The sequence below is a fragment of the Lonchura striata genome, chromosome 3 (assembly GCF_046129695.1).
Source record: "Lonchura striata isolate bLonStr1 chromosome 3, bLonStr1.mat, whole genome shotgun sequence".
NCBI lineage: Eukaryota > Metazoa > Chordata > Aves > Passeriformes > Estrildidae > Lonchura > Lonchura striata.
Window position 1 is genome coordinate 10636117 of NC_134605.1, and position 11384 is coordinate 10647500.

The 11384-nt window shown below is 37.5% G+C and overlaps 1 protein-coding gene across 1 annotated transcript in view; it reads left to right on the top strand.

Moving 5' to 3' along the window:
• USH2A (usherin) overlaps window positions 1-11384 on the top strand; it is a 373252-nt gene that overhangs the window by 312312 nt on the left and 49556 nt on the right. The window contains exon 60 of the mRNA XM_031504249.2: window positions 2722-3076. Within this exon, the coding sequence (XP_031360109.2) occupies window positions 2722-3076 (355 nt within the window). The remainder of the gene's footprint in view (window positions 1-2721; window positions 3077-11384) is intronic.

Below are 11384 nucleotides of genomic sequence, written 5' to 3' on the forward strand. Positions count from 1 at the left end.
TCAGCGCTGCTGCAGCACAGCTCTGGAGTTATCTGTTACAAAGGAGATTACATCCTCCTTCTTGTGTCATCTGCCTCAGATTGGCACTGGGGCAGGGAGAATTTGCCCTTATAAAAATAACTATCTGAACGTCTTCAAAATGAATGTAAGCAGCAAATCAGACTATGCAGATTAAGAGACAGCTTCCAGCTCTTGGAAATGTTATTCTCTCCTTTGCAGCTCATTGTACACAAGAAATACTTCCAGTTAAATGAGCAGCTGAATCTTAAATCTTAAAACGATTGAAATGATTACAGATTGTTCAACCACTTCTGTTCAAAGTTTATTCATACATGAAGATATTCTGGTTTTTAGCACTACAGATGGAACCATTTACCTAACCATAAGTTTCATTCATTAAATATTCAGCAGTAATAAGATCTAAATACTTAACCAGGCTACACTGTACAGCTCTGCCTGTGAATCAGCTTACAGTTGGTGGCATATTTGATCATTCAGTGTGAAAAAACTGTTTATCACAGAGTGTAGAATATTTATAAAACATAAATTTATGTATTCATTCAAGTTCCATACTGTTTGGTCAGCAAGACACATTAAATGTGACTTTCTTACATTAAAATGTATTTTCTTCCCTTATTTACAGTGTTTTTTTAGACATGTTTTTGGGTACACAGACAAAAAACTATATTTTTAGGTGCAGGAGAAAGATGTAGTAATGATTCACCTTTCAAAATTATATGTCTTGCATTACGTCAGTGAACAGCATCCAAGGGGAAGAGTTCTGTGGAAGGTTTAACTTGCCCTTATAATAGACCATGGGCAATTGTATTAAAATTGTTGCTGGCATTTTGGAGACAATGGGAAATTTTGGACCCTGACTTTTACAGAGAGACCAAGAATTTCTAGTGAATCTTTCCTGCTTCTTCTATCTGCCAATCTTTGCCCAGTTCTGCAAACCAACCCTCAGCAACAACATGTCTCACAATTTGCCAATTTCACTATGATAAAGGTACTATACCTGAAAACTCTTACTTTTTTTAAAAAAATCACACTTTAACAGTGCCCATATAATCTGCTTATCTCAGAATTTAGGAATACACATTTAGTTTCATATGAGAAAATAATGTCTTTGTTCCTGCCTTATGTATGCATATAGACAAAAGATGAATAAACAGCTGTGTACACACATGCATTCATTATGTTCTTCATATTTGCATGTTTGCATATTTGCATGTTACCTGGGAATATATTATTACAAGCAGCTAAGATTATCAGTTTTAAAAAATCACTGCTTTTTTATTATTAAATTAAATCCTGGTTTGACCTAACAAGATAAAATCCAACAGCATTCTTTGAAACACAGATTTTTTTCTTGCCAAAGAAATGTTCTTCAGTTTCTGGTGTGTGTGTGTAGTGATGATGACACCCAGTAGCCAGACAAACCAATTTTACTTCTGCAAATTTGCCCTACTTGCAATAAAGTGGCAGATAATGTAATTTGGATTTTTGTTGTTGGCATGGAGGGTGAAAGTGTTTTTCTGTTCTGCAAAAGCCAAGGTTCCTGTGAAGAGTAGAAAATACTTAAATTCATGTGCAGTACAGACAAACTATCACTGAGATTTATCACAGTGTTTAAATGTAACCAACTTAATTTCACACAAACATTTTTATGCCAAGTGAAAGAATTGATTTGATAACTCTGTTTTGAAGATGAATACTCAGCTTATTAAAACTGCTGTAAATTATATAGAAGAAGGGGGCATATTACAAAGGGGCTGAGGATCGTCTGCAATCTCTGGTACTCAGAATATCACCAGGTCCAAGGCAAGTATATCTGCAGTAATAATGCTATATATATACATATGTATGTATGTGTCTATGTATACATATATGTACAAAAAGGAAAACCCATTGTGCCAAAAACCAATAAAATTAATTTTCTTCATGTGTCTTAGGTTTGCATTTTTAAACAAAAACAATGGTGGAAAAAAATATGTTGTTTATTACAGAAAACACTACATGTGATATTTTAATATGGTTTGGTGGTGGAGCTGCAAATTTAGCTAAGTTAATGCACAAGGGATTACTTATTCAATTTGCAAGAAACAATGGGATATTTAGTGTGAGCAAACCAGATTTTGAAAGTGCACAGCTTTAGTTTTGAGGGCATGATAGAATATTTATCCCTTATTCACTGGGTAGCATTTTTCTCAAGTAAACTGGTCACAAGTTTTCCATAAATGAGGGATTCTGAGATGAGTACCTCAGTAAATAAATTGATTTTCAGAAATGCTGAAAACTTGCACTCGTATTTCAATTTAAGGTATTGCTTGGAAACTACAGAAAGATTTAAAATTTCATGTTCTAAGTTCTGAAAGTCTCATTTGTGGTGAGTTCTATCCTAGAAGGACAACATACTCTGCTGCCCTGGACTGTGACAGCACACTTGTTTGTCATGTTTTATAGTATTCTTCTAGATAAATAAAAATAATTGAGTCCCTCAAAAATCTCTTTTTCACTACTCTGAATCTAACACAAGTTCCAGGAAATGCTTTTAAGATGCAAAGATAGCTAGTCAGCTCCTTGTGTGTATGTAATGCATGGAAATAATTTCTGTATTTTTCTGAGATACAAGTTGAACTCGGAACTTTAGGATCAACTATTACGGGACTGCTGAAGCTGTTTTCTATTTTAAACACACTGCTTTTGATTTAATTCCAGACGTCCTGTGGGCAGTCAAGAAGAGCTACTCTTGTTCATCTGGACTGAAGGACCTCTGGAATTCATCGACGCGTCCGATGCTCTCCAGCCTTTTACTCTCTATGAGTATCGTGCCAGATCTCAAAATTCCATGGGGTCTGTGGACAGCTTGTGGGCTTCAGCCCAGACTCTGGAGGCTCCCCCGTGGGGCATGGGAGCCCCTTGGGCACAAGCCACGGGCGCGTACTCAGTGCAGCTGAACTGGAGCCAGCCGGCGTCCCCCAATGGTGTTGTATCTCTGTACCGGGTGGTCTACCAAGAGAAACGCAGTGACCCCACATTCAGCACCCCAGCTGTCACAGCACTCACCGTAATGGTAAGGACTGCGCCGCAGAACCAGTTTTAAGATGTTTCACTCTGCTTTGATCTCTGTTGCATTTTAAAATCTCCCTTAACGCTGGTTAGAAAAGTGAGGTTTCCAATTAATTATCTGTCGTTTTGTTGGCTTAAGTTTTGTGTTTGGCCCAGTGCAGACTGAAACATTTCAGATTAATATTGGGCTTCTGGTAGGAGCAAGTAGATTACTCAAAAGCATGGATGTGTCATGTCTGGAGGAGTTAAGGACATGGCGTTTGTTAGCCTTGCTCTCAAAATACTGTCCTGAAATTTTTGGCTGACTGACAAAATAGTTTCACAGGACCTGCACAAAGACCAGCAGTATAACTCCTCCTTGTATAGAATTCTATTTTTTATTTCAGCTGGAATCATAAAATGAATTAATTAATTAGTAATTACATACTTCATATATGCAACCCATTTGCATGTTCCCCTCATAATTAATCAGTAATAAAAGAAGTTCTACTTTTATTTCCAGTTCACGTACTTATATTAGAATGTTATTTTATCCTGCTGATCTGTCTTTACCTTCCTTTTCTTTTCCTGTTTCTATTCAGTATGTGAAAGGATTTGGGAAAAGGCATTGTTTCGTGAACTGACTAACAACATTGTCTAAACCAGTGACAGAAAGAGTTGTGTTTTGTGCATTTACCCCTGTTCCTTCCCCCTATTTATTGCATTCTAGTCTTTCTATAGCAAGACAGCTTGGTCTGTAGTTGGACTGAACTGTTGTATATTAGGACAGCTTGTGTACTTGGTTGTCTTCTGAAAAGAAATTTTAAGGAGGTTGTAATAAAGTTTGGTTTCCTCAGCAGTGCCACCTCAAGTTCATAAACCTAGAGTCTTCATAGTCCATGACAGTATTAAATAACACCAGAAATCCCCTAAATTCTTTATTATCCCAATTTTAAAGTATGTAGTTGGCAATTCATGTAAGATCCCAAAAAGATTTTTCTGGAATACCCAGTAGTAACCTTTGAGTAACTTTCTCAGTCAAATTTCCACATGACACAATGAAAGGAATTTCCAGATTGGTAATCTTACATACTCTTGATCATAGGGTTTCAAACCAGTTTTGTCTAGCTTTCTAAATGGATTAGGTTTGTAATTTTTTTTTTGAAAAGGATAACAGTTTCTGAACTGAGTTATAGAAATAATATATTTTTGCCTTCTGAAGCAGTTGTATTCACATTGCACAGCATGCAAGGCTTAAAAAAAGTAGACTGGGATTATAAAGTTCAGTGGCATTTTGGTACTTAGCTCCCTTAACTTCTTCTAAGAAAAATGACCAGTGTTATAATTGTGATGATGCACACAGCATTTTCACTGGTTTTAAAACCAGTGAAAAGCCAGGGCTTCTCCTACTACTCTGCTTCAGCAGCATGCAATGTGTTGCTGAGCATCAGAATTGACCTGGTTGGTCATGCATTACAATGTCTTCTAAGCATGCCAACAACAACAGAAAATGTCCAAGATGGTTGTACTGTGGGCAATAAAATCTACCAAAATGGTATTTTAAATAATGTTGCTACAGTGTGTTTCTTTAACAGCATCAGTTAAAAGCCCTTTAGATTAACAAGCTATTATTTACTGAATTAGTATTTTCCTGGCTCCAAAATCCTTTATTTTCCCCAAACACTATCCTGAATCAAAATGACATTCTGGCAGCATATGTATAGCTGTTCTACTAGCATTGCAGCAAAGCTGGCATGTATGGTTTTTCTACTGTTCTTTGTCCTGAACATGGGTCAATTATGGTATTTGCTATCCATTTTTACGTAAAATATTATACTACCATTTGGAGACAAATCTTTTTGCACGTCTCCTCCATCAGTTGCAGTCACTGTAAGCTGTTGCAGCTGCATTAACTGAGTAGAATTGTTGCTGATTTATACCAAGGACCTGAGATCTGAATCCTACCTCTTCTGAATATAGCAGAACAGCTAAAGCTTTGAATGAAAGGTATTGACATAAAGTGTATGGAGCCCTGTTATCAAGATAACTGCAGGAGGTTAGGTCAATTATCCCAGCAGGCAAAAACCTGGACACCAACTTTCAAAGTTACAGATGCTTAAAAGTAGAATTTTATCATGAAATTGCTGCTATACCCTTAACTTTAGCTTTGTGAATGAGATACTTTAATTAAAATGTAATTTTATTGAAGGAACTAGAATTCCAATGATTAAACTTCTGCCCCTTTAAAATATAGCCTTCATGGGTACTAGGCTAAATCATTTAATCTCCTAAAGCATCTCTATTGGAGCTCCCTCATGGGATATGCCATTAGTCATTCTCTCTCAAAAGCTTCCATGTTACAAGTAAGACTTAAAGTATTAAGAAAGCAATGAGTTTGGTCCTTTATTTAATCTGTTAGACTCCATTCTTATCCCATTAGATTATTCCAGAAAAAAAAGCCATGCTAGAATCACAGTGGCTGATCCCACCCTTGCACTTGTCAGTTGCACCTTGGTTGCTTGCCCCGGGACTTAAAGCTTGACCAAAACTTACAGGACAAATACAACTAAGCTTTTGCTAATGTCCCTGCAGACTGTTCTTATATGACAACTTCATATCCATCCATTTCAGAGCCAAATGAGAAGCATCTTCTGCATTTTCAAACAGCTTTACAGACCTATCCACTGTACTTTCCCCAAATCCAGCTATTTACTCCTCATTGAGATGTATTTGAGTTGCTATGTCAAAGGTATGGCTGTCTAGTACCTTAAGGTTATCACTGACCCCTTGAAATTTTACACTGCCTGTGGAGATAAGAAGGAGAACTCAATTCTCAGAGCAAAAGCCGTTACCCCTGAAATGAAAGGAGGGTGTCCTGCACCATTAGAAGCAAGTGACATACACGTGAGCCATTTTGATTCTTCACAGTTAAAGAGCAGTGTCACCCATTTCCTTAGCTTGTTTGGCCAGGAGTATAGTGACAGATGTTAGGTGACAGCAAGTTAAACTGACATTCTGGTTTATTTGCAGAGCAAAGTCAAGTCAAGACTGGTTACAGCAGCACAAGTGTCTCCCACAATGTCTTTGCAGTTCATTTTAACCCTCTAAAGCAGGAATCGTATTTAGTGTTTTGAAAGCATTAACATGGGACAGATGTGTTTACAGGGGAATGGATTGGCAGTAGGTTCCCTTATAGGAATCTGCATAAAGTGACCAGATTGTCAAAGCAAGCTTCTCACTCTTGTGAACTTAGGACTTAAGCCTGTGAACACAGAACCCAGAGCTGATTTCATTATAAAGCCAATGAGTGCATGCCAAATGTCATCAAAGCATCACAGCTCTTTAACTGCTATATTCCAAATTTTGTTGTGAGGTAGAACTGTGGGTAGGTTTGGACATTTCTTGATAGACATTTTGTGGGTGTGTAATGCTGTTTTTTTTCCATGACAATTATATCAAGTGTTTGATTGTTTATTGGGAGCAGGAAAATTCAAAGCCAGGAAGATGAGTAAAAAAACATAAAAATATGTAGCTGTTTGAAAACACTAGGAGAAAGAAAAGCATCCAGAAGGTTAAAAAGGAAAACTGCCTGCTATGTGCAGTGCCCCCCAGTTATTATTATTATTATTATAATTATGCATAATCAAGGTGTGTTAAATTCACCTCAGCCAAGTGTAGATCAAAATGCAATGTGCTTGTTAGAGGATGCAAGAGATAGGTGTAAGTATTATAGGCCTTACTCCTGGGGAATCCTGCACCTATGAACAGGTCTTCTCACAATGTGTTCTGCAATATGAGGCTCTCAGGCCAAATGTATCCTTAAAGGCTTTTTTTTTTTTTTTTGGCATGACCATGCCAGCTTGGGGTGAAAAAATTAATATGTCTCTTAGCTGCTATCACTGCCCCAGCAAAGCCTCTGATTTGGATGCAGCTGTGCTAACAGTTGAGAACACATATTGGCTTCCCTTGCATTATTTGGGGAGATGGTATATAACTGCACTGGCCAAGCTTCTCTTGGCAGGTGCTGTGACAGGGAAATCTGTAGACATATTGCAGAATAGCAGTAATAAAGACTTCGGTAGGAGGATGACGCTTTGGCTAACATGATTGGGTTATTATAAGCAGACAGAATTTTCATATCAAATAAACTGAGTCAGAATATTAAGTATAGTTTACTTGTTGAAAATCTCCATATAAAAAATAATATATCAGAAATATTTTTGAGTGGCCAGTACTGCAATATATTCATGCCTCCTATGCAGGATTTTACAGATTTCTGGAATCATGCATCCAGAGTTAGTTTCTTCTTTTAATTACATTTAAAAATACATAATGCATTCATGTGTTGTCCTTCACTTCTATTTCTTCATATAGACCTGAGAACATTTGGCAGGATTAGAGGTGAGATACCACATAGTGATTAACTTCCTTGTACAGACTATTCAGTAATGCAGTATTTAGTGCAGTACATGGCAACATTCTCATAGAAGTAATGAAGATTGTAACCTCGAGAATAGGAAGGAAATATGCCAAGGAGAGGCACTGGTGAAACTTTTTTATATATGCCTATCGCATATGCCTGGGAAATTGAGTGCACCCTAAGAAAAGAGGATGAGTGTAAGTGAAGGAATCCCTGTACAAGCCATAAATTCAGAAGATGTGCTACTTAGCAATGAGTGAAAGCTGTAAATGGCAGTGGAGGGCAAAAATTAATTAGGCTACTGTACTGCTGTTAGGCAGTGGAAAGTGGCCACCACCAGAAACAAGATGGCTGCTCAGCAGTGCCCTAATGCAGCCAAAAGATCATCTCCTTAGCTCTGCAAGGGCTTATGGGCTAGGGGAAATCATACACAGATGACTAATTTTTTTATGGTTCACAGACGATCAAAGTGAAATTCAGCAGCTGTTCAGGACAAGTGACCACTCTAACGGCTGTAATATAACCTGCTAAATAGAGAGGGAATTGCATGAGAGCAAGAGGTTAGCTGTGATTATCGGCAGGTGAGTGCTTTATTGAAGTTGAAAGACCATTAACATTGATGGAGTAATTATTTCAACTTGAAAGTAATTACCTTGATGGGTGATAACTTCTCCAGTGTTCCCAGATTTGATTGGACCAAACAGTTGTGAACTCTTGAAGCCTAGAAAAATATTACAACAATACTGCGATGTTTAAATTACTAAAACCACTGTTAGAGTATTTTAATTATGCCTAACAGTGAAAAGATTTTAATGTACAACAACTGGTGACCTCTCATGTATAGAGACATTTGCTTTCTAATTTCAATGAAATGATCCTCACCTACTATGTATGTGCTGTATGTGATGGGTTTGCAAATTAATTGCTCGACTTAAATGCAGTTTTTAAGATTCAAAGTCTAGTTAGCACAATTTCAGGAAGGGTTTGTACTGGAATTTCTCTAATTGTTTTATTTGCCAGGAAAGCCCAGTAATGTAAAATGCTTTCCATATTTTAATCTCTAGACCTGTTCAGTTTACACAGGATGAAAACAGGACAAGTGCTTCTTCACATTGAAGGCTGCTTAAAAAAAGTGTGTGAGGCAATCTGTGTCTCACAGATTCTGTTGTTTCCATGCTGCTGCAGAATATGCTGGATTTGGCACTACAGCTCTGTTTAAATAAGCATTTGGATTGGCACTATGATACCCCTCCAGAAACTGATTAAGTGCTTCAGTAAGCCTCACCTATCAAGACAGACATGTAGAATTGCCTAATTAGAGCAGAAAGGATGAAATGGATTGTTGCACAACTTTGATGATTTTAAAGCACTGTAGTAATAGAACTGGAGGGGAGTGGTGAGCGAGAAAGAGAGAGGCTTCAGCTCTTCTATTTATACCATCCTTGCCGTAAACAAGTCCACTTCAGTGTCTCCTGGATGTTTCCGGCAGCCACAGGAGCATAGCTTTATATTCTGCTGGAACTCTGCCAGGAAGGGAGGAATCCTTGTGAATTAGGAAGGAAAGGTTTGTCTGGTGTCTTTGAGGTCTTAATATGTTGTCAGGCAACTGGTGATTTGAATAATTGAAGGTTACAGCAAAGAAGTTTATTTAACTTCTTTTATTCTTTCATGTTTTCTCCCTAATTCATTTAGCTACATGAAGCTGACACAATTTTGTCTTTCAATAAATTTTTGGACTAGATAGAAGTAAAAACACTGATACAGTTATGTCTGCCCACACCTAACCATACTCTAGCTTGACTGGGCCAGAGTTCCTGGATCAATAGGTAATTTCTTCTACAAATAAATTAGTTGCCTATTTGGAAAAATCTGGTGTATTTTATCCTTGGGCTTCTCCTTGTGCAAAGTCCATTTCTCACCCATTGTGTTGTCTTTTTTGATGAGTGAAACACGTGTAGAACTAAATCTTTTGAGAGATACAGTGTCTGACTTCAGACACCTAACCTAGTTAAGAGCATGAATGTCCTCTACAGACCATGAAATGTTCAGAACATCTTAGGCATGGATATTTATCCCTTGGGCTGAGGCTGTTCACATGAGACTGCTTTCCTGTGGTCCACTTGTGTGCCACTACTCATAAGTGTCAGTCAAAGAAGGTGGGTGATTTGTACAGTGATTAATCAGCTTTCTTAACCCACACAATGGAATGATGCAGCTTGACAAGTTTAAAAGATGATATTCTTTGGCAGAAAGATGGTGGTGGGCAGCACTCTGGAAGTTTTAATCTTTACTGTGTGTGCACCTGCAGCCATGAGAGAATAGGGGACCACCCAACAAAACTTAAAGGCTGATGACTAAAATGAGATTGCATAAATGCTCCATATGCAGTTTCTCTATGTATGTTTTTATATATGTTTTTAATTTATGTTTTTCTCTGTGATTTTTTTTTGTCTGCATTTCAGTTGTGAGAATAAGATCAAGCTAACCAGACAGTGTACAAAAACACCACTGACAGAATTTTTTATAATTTGTAAAAACCAAATAAATAAAACAGAAACCCCCACAAAGCTTCATCTTATTAAGTATAATTTGTTAGGAAGATGTAATATGGGAAAATTATTCCCTTTGTGCCCAGTTATGTGACTGCACTAAATCAGCTTTAAAAAGCAACATTTTAGCAAGCTACAGATGCTTTTTCATTTATAAGTAGAAAATAAAGATGAAGAAGGAGAAGGCAGAAATTTGTTGGGTAATATGTACAGCTGTTTTTCAAATTAGATATCTGTTTAAAATTTTTTAATTGGATTTGACTAGATTTTAATTCACACTTAACCAACATCTTTAAGTGGATGTATCAGGCAACTCCAAGATAACACTCTTTGTTGGTGAAGTCATAGGGCAGCTTCCTAAAATCCCCAGGGTCATGCCCAACAGTTACAGATACAGGAATTCTTCAGCTGATAATTAGAAAGGCCACTCTTCTGCCCCCATCCTACCATCCAGTCCCACTTCCCTCCACAGATAAGGTCTTTTATTCAAATTGGCAGAGAAGTGTCATGTCACATGCTTATATTTCATAGGGAATTTTATCAAGAAAAGGGTATTTTTAATAAACAGAGAATCCTACTTTTTTTTTTTTTTCCTTAAAGAAAAAAAAAAAAGGCAGCAAAAGCAAGCCATAGGACTCATGAGAATTGGTAATATAACATAGAACCTCATACCACTGGGGACTCCATTTGAATCTAATCCAGGTCTACAATCACCAAAGTCATTCTCATCAAACAGCCATGGGGTGTCTTATGCAAGATAAGTTTAGTATTCTCAGCTGACCTCCTGTCCTTTCTCTTTACTGCTCCCTTTTGAATCCATTCCCATCACTCAGCTTCACAGCCTCATTCAAGCTCATCTCCCCTATGCTTGTTGCAGTTTCCCATTTTCTGCCTGCCAAGTGACCTCTCTCTCTCTTCTCTTTTCAGACTTTACGAAAAGCCCTGGAATGCATGTATAATCTTGCCTATAATCTTGCCCCCTCTTCCTTTAGGGAGCAAGACCCTAATATCTGCATGGTGCTAGAAGATGAGTTTATCAACAGAAAGCTCTTTGGGAGTGGGAATGGGTGTCCATCTGTTAATTTACAGCATTATATAAATATTATTTTTGAGACTGTAATAGTAATTATGGTGAATAGGGGCCAGATGGCCTCTGTATCTAGAAAGCAGAATGTCAGTGTATTTTTAATGGTCTTAAATGTTACTTTTTGACAGGAAGCTAATATTAAATTCTGTGGTTTAGGTGCCTGTCAGGTGAGTATGGCTCTGAGTTTTGGTTTTTCTTAAAGTAATTACTAATGTCATGCCTGGATACTTTTGCCCACTAAACCATTTTCTGTGGTGGGGTCTTTGTTGTTGCTCTG